Source organism: Tigriopus californicus, chromosome 9 (genome assembly GCF_007210705.1).
Source record: "Tigriopus californicus strain San Diego chromosome 9, Tcal_SD_v2.1, whole genome shotgun sequence".
Taxonomy (NCBI): Eukaryota; Metazoa; Arthropoda; class Copepoda; order Harpacticoida; family Harpacticidae; genus Tigriopus; species Tigriopus californicus.
Window position 1 is genome coordinate 13,731,568 of NC_081448.1, and position 16,271 is coordinate 13,747,838.

The window sequence follows — 16,271 nt, forward strand, 5'->3', positions numbered from 1 at the left end:
CGACCCCCGGAGAATTTGAATTTCCTCGTTCGACTTTCGTGCACCATAATTGAAATTCATGGACGAAGTCACTCTCAAGCCCCCCAAAATCGAAGCCAAAAACTAAAAAGATCGGGAAAGGAGGAGGGAGCCGGTAGGTTGGTTGGTTTCCCTTCAAATGAATTCTGACCACCCCAACTCCGGTTTTTGAAAGCCAATAAATCTAGAGATTACTTGACGAACTTGAGTGGGAAGCTGCGAGAACGAGAGAGAAACGATGTTAGTGAATGGATCGAGAAGCCAAGGAAGAGCAGTTTGACACATTGAATAATGGAAGAGAACCTCAAATACACTCAAGACTGACTTGCATTAAAACTCAATGTTTATGAAAAGGAGAAGCCATTGACGAGGGGGAAAAAACCTGTAGATTGAAAATGAAATGGATCTCGGGATAAAAAGCTATGCTTTGTCAAGTTGACAAGTCCAGACAAAGGATCATACTGTAGAGCGTTTTTTACGTTTTTTTTTAACAGAATGCCGAGTCAAAGTTACTGTAGAAGAAGCTACCAGCCAATAATCTCGTTTAGTTGGTCCTAGTCTCAAAGTTGGTTTCAACCAACTTTATAAGTGTGGCCATTATGGCCGAGTGGCATTCCGGTGCTTTGGAAGTGTTATGGTGCCATTGGTTCTAAAAGACCATTGACCCAAAGAAAAAAAGGTGGATGGCAGAGGCAACGAGGATCAGACATGAGGAGATAAGGTCCAATTGTTCCACATAACTGTCCTTTGTTCCAGACACAATGTGCGTCTCGCTCTTACTCTGAAGGCGGACTTGAACGAGAGCTTTGGGATCCAAAGACAACCATGTCGAGATTAATACCAGTCTCTCGTTTCAGGGATCCAGAACCCTCGTTAGATCTAGGTCAAGAGGAAGCCAAATTCCTGGAACTTTTTCCTCATTCAGACACTCGGGGAATGGTAATACCTCCCCTAAAAAAAGTCGAGATTGGCTTCCCGTGGTTTCAGGCGATTTATACATATGGTAATGGGCTCCTAATTGAAAGGATATCTATCATGTGCCACCGCAGACATTCTTGTCTAGACGAAGAAGGATGACTTGGAAACAAGGACCTCTGAGTTACATGTGGGTGTTCCTTCTCTTTCTTCTCTCTTATCAATAGGTACAATCTCGAGGCTCTACAGAACTTCTCCAAGTCTGCTGCCAAGACTCTTGCAATGGACCAAGGTCCTGGCTGGAATGTATCCTCGAAGATGGCTATGTTCTCGCGTGGCCCTTCAATCAAATTGACGGACGTTCCCAGACAGAATTGGCTTCTTCCAAGACTTCGTTCTCTTTCGAGGAAAGAAAGGCCTTTCTTCTTTGGAGGAACCGAACTAGAAGAAGGCAGCCTTTTTTTGCTCCTCCTGGTTGGACTAATAATCCTGTTAAGCCAATTCAATCCATTGTTCCGCCGTCAAGACAAAGCAGGGGTCACGGAGTAATTGTGTCAGGAGCTCAGGGTAGTCGGTAGTATTCTATTCACCTTTCTCTCGTTTTTGCTTCATCAGCCATTCCTGCTAGCTTCCAATGGCTCTTCTCAAAGCATGAGTGGTTTTGGACGTCAATTAATGAACTCCTTTGTTTAAAAGTAGTTCCGTTTCTCCGGGGGATCAGTTTTTGTTTACTTACAAAAACGAATTCCAGGGTCAAAAATTAGTCACGAATCCAAAACAATCGTACTTTTTTGTTTTACCACGCATTGGGTTCAGATTTTGTAGTAACCAATTGGAGATTTGCTACATTCACAAAAAAAATCATGTGTATCCCATTAGCTTTCAGCGACATTTTCACTTTCAAGAATACAAGCAAGTGTAAAATCCAAAGCTTCGGCTTAAATTCGGATCACTTGATAGAGCTCGGGAAAAAACACGAGTAAAGGAGGAAATTGTCGGGTCAAGAGTCGTCCAAAAGCGCCCCAAACGATATATTGGGTGTTTTATGGTCCCTAATAATGTTCTTTGTGCTCGTCGACCCGCACATTGAATTCCCTTTTTCTTTCTCACACAAAGGAAATTTGATTTTCTTCGTCTTCGTCTCCATTTTCTCCACTTTGGGAAGTCCAACTTTTTGCTCAGTCTGGATTCTCGTCCATCTCATTTAGTCTAGTAAGGAAGTATGTTTCGAGAGCTTTCAAATCACCCGAATGTGGGTTTCAGGGTGGGAAAATGCAGTTCAATCCTCGGACCCATTTGTGAGAGCGATAAAGGAGGACTTGGAATCTGCATGTGGGTGTTTTAGAGAGATCTCGTCGATCTTTCTCACACCTCTTTAAAGAACACTAATCAGTACAAAGATTAGGCTCAAAGCTCGAGATTGTCGAGATTGCCTTGAGTAATTCAGGGCATCCTTAGAAACAGGAAGCGGTGATTGCATTCTGATTGTCCTAAGAAAAAGCAAGAGTCTCCCTCTCCATGAATAATAATGAGTAATGGATTGCTGCAAGCGTAAAAACTCAAACAAAAAGAATTATTGGATTGAGATGGAGGAGACAAAAACCGAGGCCTCATCTCCAACTCAAATTAAACTCTTCCCAATTGGGTCTAACATGACTTGCAGGTCTGCTTGAATTCAATCTCAAGCCCTGAGGACATACTATAGGCTTCAAAAGTTCTTATCAGAGCTAGTTCAAAAGTTCAATCCAACTAAGAACTAAGTTAGTTTCCTGTTCAATATCTTGGCCACATCACTTCCTAGGCAATCGTTCACGAAAACCCGTTGCAATCAGCACAAATGAGGCACCCAGAAAATGCTCTCGCAGAAGAAAAGGGAGCGAGTAAAAAGTGCACCCGGGTATGCCCGGCATTTTTTGCCTCACGAGACTTAATAAAGAAAGGCCTCCCACCCACTCCGGCGGGATGGAAATGCCCATCCATATCAATTACGGAACAAATCGTATAGGCTCCAAGAAAGATACATGACGGCGCATCCGGATTCCGAAAGCGAGGCCAAAAAAAGCTTGGCTTCCTTTTTTGTCGCAGTGGTTTATGACTCTTAAATTTTGGTTGATCGCCTTTCACCCTCCATTACAATACGATATCCTCCTGTTGAACGCCAAGTCGGTCGATTTTCTTTTCGACGGTTGTATTTCTTTCCAAAGACATCAATGAGATCCTAGGAGGGGTTTTCTTCAGACACAATATGATGGGTGTGGCCGTTATTACGAAACGTCCGAGAATGAAATTACATCCAGGTTCGACCAAGGCCAAAAGAGCTCTCAATTGAGTCTCATTCGCCCCTGAAAATCTGGGGCTGCATTATCATTAACTTGTCCGGGGATGAAACAGAGCCAAAAAGTACGATCAGAGAGAAAAGACGTTTCAAGATCTCTCTACATTGAGAGGATGAGATGCTTCTCGTCAACTTTGTTTTTGTTTTGGTTCAGTTCGAGCTCGTACCAAACCCCAGAAATGCAGCCAACCAACCAACCAACCAACCAACCATTCAGTCAGTCAAGCTGAGCGAAGGAGGTGATGGGGTGTTATTAAGGCTAGCAAATGATCCGCAGGGCTCTTCCAGATGGTAGCTCTTGATTTGCTTCAAATGCAATGATGAGCAATTGTTTCTCCCCGCTCCATAATTTTCCACCCGGCCACCAATGGAAGTTCCTTCCAGTTCTTGCAATTTGGCCCACCAAAATCCAAGATACACACACTGTACTACTGTAGAAAAACGCTACAGCACAATCTAAGCCATGGGCGTACTGTATGTATGTATGTATGTGACTGGCATTCATTGGCATAAAGGCATTGATGGATCTGGGCCTGTCACTCGGTTGGTTTATCCGGCTCATTGACTCGTGACGAATGTGCAAACATGTCAACTGTGATGAAAGCGGTGATCTGTCCCTTAATTTGATCATGTCAGTCCTCCTGCCTCTCTCTATCCTGGCTTACCTCCTCTGGGGTTGGAGTCTGGATTACTCGGGATGGTTTCCATCGACCATAATCGACTTGGACTATGCCAAAAACCAATGTGGTTGAAAGCGAAAGTAGGAGATATGTACGCAAAAAAAACATCTCATATCAAGGACAATGTTAATGCGTCCTCCTGGATTGCCAATGCTTGCAGACTCAGTTCACTTAAGCGAAGAGGCGTTTTGGCCTCTTTAGTTTGATTTCCATAGGGTAATTTGAGGACAGCGTTTGGTTTAAAAACCTATAAAGTAGTGTTGTCGCCGAGGAGTAGGAGTGACGAAAGGGAAATTTGACTGGTCTAACGATGGTTTGTGGTAATTTTATGGCTCAGGAAAATTGGAAAATTTCCCAAGTACCTTTCCTCATGAATGGTTGTTGACAGAACCACAAGCTCGTAATACCACGAGACGCACGCACTAGGAAGGACACACATCTCACACAACCATTTAGTCGCTCTTTTTGGTTTCATCGGCCAATGGTTTTATGATCATGTGTTTTTCGCATTTTCTTCCTGGGCTGTGTCTGGAGAGGTCCACACCCTGTTCAAGTCACTTGACAGAGACGATCATTGCACACGGAAATGATAAATAGCTCACTCCATTCTTGGTAGTCCTCTCCTTCTCCTCTCCATTCACGCATTATATTCCATTTGGTTGGCCAAGTTGCAAGACCAACCAAAGATGGAGGCAATGAAGAGAGGCAGAGGAAGAAGAACGAAAGAATACGTGAGTGAGCGGGGATGTGTGTGGAATCTACTTCTTCGTCTTCCCAGGCTTTCAAGTTCTACCAAAAAAAAATGATGATCGGAAGAGCAAGTAACATCAAGCAACCCCGTCACAAATATGGATTCATTAATCATGGAAATAGTAGTGCCATCGCCCTCTTCAGGTGAGTCAATAGTAGCACAACAACTACCCGCACATACTTTGGATTCTTTCCATTGCAGATCGTTCAAGCCAGAGCTTGGATGCAGCCTCGTTTCAAATGAAGTGGTTCAGGTAATTATTCTTCATCCTGCGCAATGGAAACAGCCGGACAAAGCTCGAGACTGGTTGGTGGTTCTATCCAAATGAAGTTCGAAAGAAGAAGGTGGAGAAAGAATGGACAATCCAACCATAATCTACACTTCAGCATGAATGGTTTCCAGAGATCTCCGTACTACCATACACTCATTCGTCCAGCTGGTGGTGTTGGAAAATCTCAAGCCTCACACACTCGCGGCTCACGATCCCATGGATGGACCTTCGGGGGAGGAAACTCTGAACCTCACCAATGGTGGATTTCTTATTCCCACAATTTGAGATTGCCAACAGCCAAGGAAAACAATTTCTGAGGATGCTCACATTCTAAATTCCATGGAGCGGTTTCGACGTACGTAACGTGAGGTATTTCTCAAGCAACGTCCCCGTTCGTTTGGAAGCTCGAAAAAGTGCATCCGTTCAACGTACAAAGTTCAGTACATTGATTCAGTACCTTGAAAGCCAGTTCAGAGGGGAAGAAGAAGATTCCTAAGCTCTTCAGGGTCAGAAAATGCCGAGAAAATGTGCATTTTGATGATCCTTGATCTGGCTGGCTCTTGGAATGAAGTCATCAGAATTTGATGATCATCATTATGGTAGAGGAAGGTGAATGATGCTGAGTGGAAGGAAGCCTTTCATGCACGATGATGAGCCCAGGAAATCGAGAGACAGATGTGAATGTGTGGTGAGGGAGTTGAATTGAGTCTCAGGTGAAGAGGGTGCGACGAATGGCCGTGTCTTCTTGATGTTATTGACAATTGATTGCATGCATGTTGCCCAAGAGGAATGTTCTGGTAGGTAATTGGACCTGCTACTAGCAACTACGTACTACTACTACTAGTTCTCTCCTGGCGACTATTGAAGGATTACAACCTATAGCACACACTCCAGGGGGTTCAATCATCAATGGAAGAAATTCTGGCGAGAGAAAAACAAGTGAATATTGCAAACCAAAGGAGACAGGCCATGGTTTGACCTGATTTCGTTCTTCAAAAGTTGTTTTGCTCAAATTTCCTTATCTGACTGGATTTCGGATTTCAGCGTTTCCATTCTTTTTATCTCGATCCACTTCGGATTCATTTGTTCGGCTGTAATTTGATCATCCGGCCAAATTTAGTTGGAATCACGAAATCCAGCCACTCAATCACAATCCCAGCAGTTGGAATGTGAACTTAAAACTCCGCTTGAAATATCTTATTCTGGGTATGGCGTCACTAATGACTTCCAATCTAATGGACTCAGGCCATCAGAACCGGACGTGGTGGAGCTCTTCATCTTCATTTTTTGAGCCATTCTTTACGCCAAAAACTTGTGGTTTCTACGTCTTGCTTGCTTACCCTTATCATTTATAAAATCATGAAACCAAGTCTCACAATCGGGCCTATAAAAGTCGCTGCGACAAAGAATGGCTGCTTTGGATGGCGAGGACTCTAATCCAGTTTCAACTTGGCAAGATGGCCTCAATGACAATCTCGTCACAAAATGTCCTTGTGGGCAAGATGGTTATCGCAAAGCGAAGACCCCAGTCGCTCTCGTTTCAGTTTCAAACATGATTTTTCATGTCGCCAGATGAAAAAAGAGCCTTCCAAGAAGAGGATTCATGTCTCTGTAATGGAGCTTCAAGGCAGTAAACCGTGAAACTTGGACGAAGACGGTCTCGCAACAAAGATTCCCGTCAATATCATTTTGAAACTTGCCGCCCTTTATTCATATCGAGGCAATGACTTCTATGAAATGCTTCCATTCCACTGATACCACCCTCTGATTTACGGAAACAGATATTGTTTCCACATTTCCAAAGAACTGTTCTTCGAGTTAAAGGGAATGGTAAGCGGGGTTTTCATTTAATATCAACCGGTTTCAACCGTAAGCCTAGACGAGAATGACAATCTCATAAAGCGAACTTTAAAGGAGGCGCACAGAGCTTGAAAGCACTTGTAAAATCCGCCAAAGGATTTGGAGCGAAAAAAATGAATCGAGTGGAAGATTGAGGAGGACCAAGTGTGATGTGCCATGAAGTGTGGCCATAAAACGCCAGAGACTAAGACAACGAGCAACTAATTCTTTCTCCATACAGAGGGGACAAATAGGCCAAAGTAAAGCAAGGCATGGCATCCACCCCCTATTGCTCAAGCATTTGCAATCAGGCCAAAGGATTATTATCTCTCCAGATATTTGTTGTCACACTTGTTGAGATGGGGTGGGAATCGGCAAAAACTAGGCCATTCTTCAATGAGGTTGGTGACAAAAAAGGTCAATTATTCATTCAACGTCTTTCCATCACTTTTGGCCTTCTTAATACATTTGAAATGTCGTGCAGCGTTGTGTAACGAACCAAAATCAAGAGTAAGACTCACTCACGATGTGAAATGTCAAGAATTAAAGCCGAAAGTGAGGGTTTTTCTTCTCGTTTTTGCTCTCCGGAGGCGGGAATAAAGGTGAAGACCATGAGAATCATCTCTCGTCGTTTTGGAGGCGAACAAACTGTCACGTGTAAGCAGCGTTTCTTAGGTATTTTGATAGTAAACAAACGCACGCAACAGCTGCTACATTCGAGCGAGGCGGGATATTCGTTGATGACTGTGGTTTGTGGTGAAAGTTGATTGTATCAATCCCAACATTCTTTCGCCCAGGAAAAATTGATGATCCTACATTAATGACGATTTCAATTAGTGTTTTTACCAACTCAATCCCGTAGAAAGTGGAGAAAAGGAGAGGAGGGGAGGGAATCTCTTGGTTTCGTCTTTCAATCGAAGGTTGCACGGGGTAATTAATCCAGTTTTCCATATCTGTGGTTTTCCCCGTGGGAGAGAGAAAGTTGAACGCGGAGCCGAGCGATCCAGATAATCTATTGAAATTACTAGTCTTCCAGCCTTTCATTAGACTGTCTGCATGGTGGCCTTTTCCCAAAGGCCAGTTAATCAATAACTTGCTTTTCCACTCCTCCTCCTCCTTCTCGTCTCTTTGTATACGAGAGGGGCATGACACCCTTCAGAGCTGTTCTTTGGGAGTGTACAGTAAGCGTATACGCCATACAAACAGAGGACTTGGGACAAGGTCATATCGAATAAAGGCCGGAATTCTGGTCGTAAATGAGCTCAACAGCTGGGCAACCTGACACCTATTCAGTCGTGACCAAGGGTGGGAATCGGGCCCAACTCAAAAGCGGACGAACTACATGGCCTCGGCCTTGATAACGAAATTCACATTTGTCCAACGGACAAAGGCTCCTCCGACTCCATGGGGAATGGCGAACATATGTCATGTATAGTACATTTTTTGTCTGTTGTACTCTCTGACGGCGAATGAGTCTCATGGTGATTAGATTCCTCGCTTCTTTTTTTTTGCAGAAACATGTCAACGAAATGACCTTGCGGGTGGCTTTTGAGAACAACACCGGATAACGTGTGTCTGCAATCCGACATCCCTCGACAATGAATAGATCGTTGCAGATTGCGTCATCTCCGGCACAGCTTCCAATTCATTCAACCAGTTGTTGGATGCATTAAGATTGGATAAAAGTCGAATTGAAGCGACAAAGCATCACACTCGGGGACAAGTATGTCAATCAGCACAAGATCTGACCTTGGGACTTCATTATCACATTTTGGGTCCCTTCCCCCTTCATCTGCCTCTTCACGGTGCATTTAGTTAACAAAGGCCATTATTCAATTGAAATTGCCTCAAAGATCCACATGGAGATATCCCTGGCAATCTGGCATTTCGAGTGTGGCTCAGAACCAATACGTTGCCACTAAATAACAAGTCCTCTTGTTCTTCTCAGCCAGGTACATGGTACGTGCTAGAGTGACCCTTCCCCTTTTAGTGAATGAAATGGACGTTTTCTCCGAAATGTGAATCATGCCAAGCTAATATCGACTGACTGGTAGACTGACTGACTGACTGAGCGAGTGAATGCTGATGTGGTAGTAGCACCTACATTCTACCTACCGAGTAGCGAGTACCTACCTACCGACCGACCAACCAAGTTCTATACATACGATACTACACAATGCAGAACATTGCGCTTCAGTCATGCAAAACCAACAAAGGGAAAGAAGGGAGGAGAAGGAAACTCCAATTCTCGTGAATAATTCTCTCTCTCTCTCTCTCTCTCATTTCTCAATTGAACATTGAACTATCCAACAACAGAGACACAATATTGTACTCAAAGAGCAAAAAGTGGAGAGGAAAAAAAAGAGTTGGCAGTTAAACCCCTGAATTAGTGCTCCATTGACATTTCACAACAGGCACTCCCTTCTTGCACGTGATGCTGGCATGGAGTATCTTATGATTTTGGACCCCCATGATAAGCACATAAAAACAATTGGCTTCTCTCCTCTCATTGATCAATTCACTTATTTAAGATAGATCATTGAAATAAAGCTTGATTGACTCTCTTCGTTCTTGCGTCATAAGTAAAGGTTTTTGACAGAAACGTGGCTTTATACTCCACTAACTCTAGTGCAATCATTTTCTTTCAACTAATCTCAGTCGAAATTCGCGACAAACAAAGAAAATCAGACCGACCCAACCCTCTTTTTTTGAAAACGTTAAAGGCTTGGAAGGCTCAGAAAAGCATAATGCTCCGGCCTCCAGTATTGCCATGAATAATTCACCAAAGCTATACGTATACCTTTGATTTGCTTGCGATGGGGTGGGTAGAAATCATGGAAATAGCTCCCCTCGTTCGATTTGAATCATTTCCGGAAAGCAACCGCAACTTGCTTGCTCCAAGTTCGTCATGAATTACGTATTGTTACCTGTCCAACGCCATTTTTGCCAGTTCTCTACTTACTGTAAGTACATACGTTCATGTCGAGCCAAATGTTTCAGGGCTCGTTGTACAAATTACTTGCTTGAGTGATGGGACGTCAAACATGTTTTGGGTTGTCTGGTGATGATTATTTTCTTTGGAGCGTTTAGTCGAACCGGTTTGTAATTGCTTGGATTTATTGACCTGATCTCACTCACTCCCTCATTCTCTATCTATCTATCTGTCTGTCTAGTTATCTGTATCTCTGGGAGTGTCTACCTGAGGCTTGGATGATTGTCGAGAGAGGCATTAATTATCGTAAAATTTGTAATGATGTCCTTCAGCCACCCGAAAGAGCGATTTCTATTTTTGCCCGCTCGCGCGAAGATCTGCCTGGAGATCTTCAAACGTGATGGCTAGCTCTACAAAATGATCGATTTGGGGCGTGATTGGACAAGTTTTTATCGTGACGTGTCGGAAAATGGATAAAATGTCTTGGATCACAGAGAAAGAGGGGCGATGGCGGTGGTTTCTCAATACTCAGCCAACGTTTTGAAGGTGGACACATACGAGGTCCCCGATATTAGCTTTTGAGTTTGCTCAGTGCTTGAGTGGTGTAATCCCCTTTCAAGGTTCCAAGGGCGAGTTTCTAAAATCACCACCGCCATTTCCTTCGTGTGAGTGGTGAGAGTGTGTGTTCTGCTCGGCCATTTGAGCAATTTCAAATGCACAATGGAATTAGCATGTGGGCATGAGGATTTTCATTGGATGGATTGATGCATCAAGGAAAATGAACGGAACAAGTTTCGAGCTCCAAGAACCTGACCACCAGGCCCCCCTGCATGGACAGCACTCTGATTTCGAGATTTTTACGAGGCCTTGTTAACATGATTGTCCACGTTCGACATCTGGCTTCGAAAATCCTCCCCAATTAGTATCGTTATGAGGGATGATCTTATTCAATCTCATGCCTTCACAAGAACTCCAAGCGTGCAACTGGAGGTCTGTCACAATACTGCTTTGGCCATGACTCAAAGAATGTTCCTTTCAAATCTCATAAATATTCATCACGACGCTTTCAATTCGTTCCCAGGGCATTAGTTCAAACTCCATGCTCACCAACATCTCCCACCGAGAATTTGTCAGGTCCTCCCAAGCTTTGGTGTCATGGTGACGCTCTCCGATCGATGGTTCGGTGGTTTGCTTTTCGTACCAACAACCAACAGCCAACCAGCTAGCTAGATAGCTACCTCCTCGCCTCGAAATAGAGTGGTTTCCATAGAGAGACTCGGGAAAAAGACTCGGAGAGAGAGGAACTTCGCTCCTCCTATCATCATGGAGACTCACGCCACTTTTGAAAAGTCAGAGAACAGGTGTTCTACGAGTGCTATAATTGATATTGATGACCAGGGCCCGGATTTCCAAGGAATCTCGCGTATGAATGCTTTCATTGCCAGTACGTCACCTTGAGCCGCCATCGCCTTAAATGTGTGCAAGTGTTTATGAAACCATTTTTCGATGCGGTGTCCACGATTTCGGAGAATACGTCGTAATGGTTGTGTAGTTTTGGTTTCCTGTTCAGTGGTTGTCATGATTTCAAGCCACGTTTTGTCTTAAAGTGGGGGAGGGGGACTCCACAGATAGTCCAAATGGAAGGGAGAGAAACAAAAAGAGCCCAGCGGTACCATAAAACACATGTTACTCTTGAACACTTGGTATGGCAACACGAAAGTCGGGAATAGATATCATCTCCCCTCGTTTATGAATAGACGAAGAGCAAGCAAGCCACGACGCGTTTCATAGCCAGAGGTCTTTTTTGACTCATAAATATATAGCTAGGCACATACAAGTACACATCCCCAAAAAGAGCTTACTCCGGGGCCCCTTTGTGTCAGTATCTGTGGGATGAGATAATGAAGCAGGTCATGATGACATGTGCATCTGCCTGACAGATGAATCACCCCACCTACATAAGTTACATTCACCTCGTCACATGAAAACACTACAGCACTTCCTCCTTGTCGCTACATTCAACTGAACGACGAGATAAATATTCTCCTTACCCTTTGATATCTTTCTTGTCCAAAATTCCGAAATCGATTAGATCCGGACGATATTTGTGGATTAGAGCGCAAAAGGCCAACCCACTCCTCCAGGATGAAGTCATATTGGTGATATCCACCCCGGGATACCCGGCAGTGGCCCGTTGACACCAGACCTCGAGGGCTTTAGTGCCCTTCACCATCTTGTAAACGTAACTTTGAACCCACGTGAGCGACGCCACTGATTGTTTTCCGGTGCTAAGACTTGTCACTCACTGGAACAATAACTAAAGAATAACTGAAATATTGCCACCCCCTCTCCGGCCAACGTCAAACCATCAACTGAATTCAACGCTCTGTCCTTATTTATTTAGCAACCATGCTCGCTTTTTCCTCTATCTCTCTCAGCCCCGATTGAGTGAAAGCGGGCAGGCGCCTCTCAGTTTTCGGGCCGGCCTCTCCGAGCATGAAGCGGTAGATGAACAATTGAACGAGACGCACTTCGTGATCCGGAGGATTTGGTCAAAAAACAAAGAGATACACATTGGGAAGAGTTGGAAAGAGTTGGAAAGTGCATCACCGAGATCAGCTAGCCATGATGACCGCGACCAAATTGCCAGCTAATTTTGATGAACTTGACACCTAATCCTGGTCCTTTCCGAGGGATTCACTTGGTCACTGCAACGGTCAAGAGTTTACAAATCCCTTGTGGGCAAGATTAATGAGAGGGACACTCTTGGACAGATCTGTGAATATCGAAAAATGATTCCGTTGGATTCAACCAAGGTTGTTTTTGTTTTGGAAGACAGTTGATTCTGTTTTTCTGTCAGATTCTTCTGATGATTTGACATCCCGCCAAAGAGCAAAAAAGGCATTAGATGTTGACAAAGAATCAATTAGGGTCTAGAAACTTACAATCCAAACCATCAGGAAGATCCATGGAGAACAATTACATTGTCTATCCATCTTCTCTTTCTCAAAATAGAGGGACTGCTGCTGAAAGTCTTTGTTTACCATTTAATTTAAACTCAGGTTAATGATGATGGAAAACCATCCCACTTGTTGCCTCCAGAGTATTTGGTTCTTAATTGCCTTTTTTCGCTTAGTTTTTCTCGTTTCCTTGGCCAAATGAACCAACAAGTATGCTTCCAGTTCATCTTGCCAGATTGCCTGTCACATGTGAAACTAATTTAATATTATTGGGCCCTCAAAGTTGAAGGTCAATTGGCAACACTGTAAAAAATTGAACTACTGTGAGAGACAATATTCAGGCAGCAAAACCTCAAACTCTTTTGCCTTACCCTGCTTGTCTTTTAAGTCAAGAAATAAACGATGGGCATAACACATAACAAGTCATAAAACCAGTCAGGGCTGTGAGCTATCCAAAATATTCAAAGCAGTGTAAGTAGTAAGACGTAGATAGAGCAGAAAATTGTTCGAAACTAGGTTAATCAATGCACTCCTAAAACACCTGTCAATCAAACTCCAATCTGTATGGAGATTGTGAAAATATTGCACACTCCTAACACCACCAAGTCAAGTAATTTGGAGCTATCACATTGTCCAATAATGAAAACCCGACAACCTAGCCAAATGAAGAGGACTGCCTACTCTTTGCCCATTCTCTTGAGTCAGTGAGTTGCTAATGAAAATTGCTGCCATTTTGACAACAGTCAATTTTACGACTTTGCTGCTTGATTTGCTCGCTTCCATGGCCGGGCTTCCCTACTTGACACTTTTGAGTCCTACGGGCACATCATTTTCCAGATTGTTTACCAGCTATTTTGGGCAGATTGTAAAAATCTCTCCCGTATCTCCAAAACCCAAGTTCTACCACGACACTAAAGCATGGAAAAAAGATACCCAAAACTCTTGAATAGAATAAGTTTCTTTTGATCTGAAACTTCTTACATTCTCAAATAAAGGGTTATATCTAACCTCTCTCGTGCCTCTATCTTTACTTTGTTATGAGCTGTGAAATTGATAAAGAGCAATGAGAGACTAGAGTACTTCAGATAAGGAAGAAGAAAACAAGTGTGCATCTCAAACGAAAAAAACCCACAATAGCTATGATTCGAGCTGTTTTTTCACCAATCTCAAATTATTCGAAATCTACCTTGAACTTCATTTATCATCTATTTTAAGGTTCATTGTTCGTGATCTTCATGGGAATGAATGGACAAGACAACCGGTTATGAACTAGCTTTTTAATAACGGCAATAGCATTCACGCAAATGTCATCGTGAGAAACATCTCACATCCACGTGGGATGTCCTAATTTTGATGAGGAGCGTTTTTCTAGGGGACAAGAAGACCTTATCCGTATCTGCAGTACAGTATTATTTATCCCTCTGAACCGGATCCGTGTGTGCGTGGATGTCACAGATGTGTTGAATGTGTGAGTTGTTCAGTGTTCAGAGTTCAACAACCCAGCGAGAGGTACTCACTTGACTTCTAAAGGGACTCCCTACGGGAAGAACATGTTTTCTGACACTCATCCTCAGTTAATTACACGTTCAATATTACCTATGTATGTACCTAGAAACCATGGATGGGTAGAATTTCGGCTATTGAAGCGGAACGGGCAGGGTGAGACTCACTGCAACAGCCACAGCAACACCTGAGACACAAGAAGATTTTTGGAAAAGATTGTGTAGATTGAGGTAAATGGACCTTTTGGGTAGGGGACACGGGGGTCGGTCCATTAGCCAAAGTGAGTCTGGGATTTTTTAATGGCATTACCGAGTTGGTTGCCATGTGAATAAGTGTGGTCAAATGACAGTGAGAATTGGTTTTCGGTTTGTTGTTATCATTTCCCTAAATCTGAGTGAGTAGCGTCACAATTCTTTTGGTGGTAGGAGAAAGACGGTACTTCATGTCTCTATCTTCAGACAAAAAAAAATCATTTCACTTACACTTTACGCTAAACCCAATCGTATATAAAAAAAATACATGATATCCATTTTTCGCAAGACGAAGCAGCTTTTAAAGGACGCCAAAAAAGCTTTTCCATGATCTTACTGTATTAGCAACAATAAAGCGAGTTACTCTTCAAATAAATAGAGGTGCATGATATAGTCGAGATGTTGTACGTAGTAGCTTCAAAAAAGGGTTCTGACTTCTGTGATGCTTTATCTTGGTACATTGTCATCGGATAAATTCTGGAATATTTTTGCCGTCGCTTGCAATTTGAACACTTTTTGGTTAAGGACTAACGTACCGTGGCTTCAAATATAGTTATAAATGATTGAGTCGGGCATATTTTGCTTATATTTTGGACCATTGGGTACAATGAATGCTGGATGGTAAAGGTAAATCACCACTTGCATTACAAGAAAATGAGTCCCTCAAGGTCACATTAAAATGCCACTGAAGTATCAGCAGTCATTTAAAACATTCAAACAGAACAAGAACATACGTCGTGCTTCCTTTATATGGGAAAATACCTGTTCTAAGCATGAGTAAAACGGGAAAAAACTGGCAAGGGATCGAAAAGCCGAAAAACAAACAGAGTAAATCGACAATGAACAAAGACCTCATCATCATCATTTCCTGAAACCGAAGCAATCCAATCCTATTTAGGCACTCTTAAATGTGTGGTAGGATTTAAATGGCAAAAAGTGCAGGCAAGTCAGTGGATGTCGTACCAAAAAAAACAACGAATTGTAAGGCCTTTTTACGATATACAGCGAGTACGCAATGGAATGAAATACGCAATTGCCATTCAGCGATGAAAGGTGTTTGGTTGGTGGTACATCCATCCATTCATCGATGATGTTTGGTGGGAATGCTTTGAATTCTTTGTTCGAGGTGATATATTCCCACCAAGTTTCAAGGTACTTATCGAGTCCACGTGCTTTGTTTTAGATTAAAATTGGTCAAGAGCGTGACACTGACGACTTAAAATCAAGCTACACTTGATCAACCAACAGAACCACAGGCCCATTAGTAAAGGGCCTTAAAACGTAATAAATCAAACCATTCTTAGCCATTGGTTACTTGCATCGTAATTGGTAGACTTGCAATGAATTCTCTACGTCTAGCATTATGAGGTGATTAACCATACACTGTACAAAGGGTATTTGGCTTGCCTTGTTTTTTTGGCAAACAACCATAACTTTATTGCTCGTTGGTAAGTACAGAGTATCTGATAGGAGAGGAGCAGCATTTCAAGACCATTTGTCATTACATTTGATCAATCAATGGCAAAACACAATACGATTTTGGAAGGTTTTTGAAAATTGCTTTGATGATATCTTGAGCAATCATCAGTCTTCGAAGTTGTATAACACAAATATTTAGAATACAATATTTTTTCCCTAGACCTCTTCATGAGATGCAAGTGAACAGCCAAGCTAGAAGGGCCTAATTTTACAACGCGGTGGTTAAAAATGTATGTTCAACAACAAAATAAAATATAATTTGAAGGTTTAGATGATTCCGGTTTGTTTTGTTACGGCCAACGGCAAAAAGAGAGTCAAGGGCCGTTTGGCTTGCTTG

At 42.8% G+C, this 16,271-nt stretch overlaps 1 protein-coding gene across 3 annotated transcripts in view; it reads right to left on the reverse strand.

Annotated features, from left to right (window-relative positions):
* Window positions 1–12,106, reverse strand: part of LOC131886395 (MICAL-like protein 1) — a 23,944-nt gene extending 11,838 nt beyond the window's left edge. Inside the window, exon 1 of one of the 3 annotated variants that reach the window (XM_059234703.1) lies at window positions 11,793–12,106. In XM_059234703.1, coding sequence (XP_059090686.1) covers window positions 11,793–11,974 — 182 coding nt within the window. In that variant the 5' untranslated portion in view covers window positions 11,975–12,106. Of the gene's footprint in view, window positions 1–7,330; window positions 7,480–11,792 lie in introns of those variants that run through there. The other 2 variants (XM_059234705.1, XM_059234704.1) reach the window with 2 other exon arrangements.
* Between the last annotated feature and the right edge of the window lie 4,165 nt (window positions 12,107–16,271).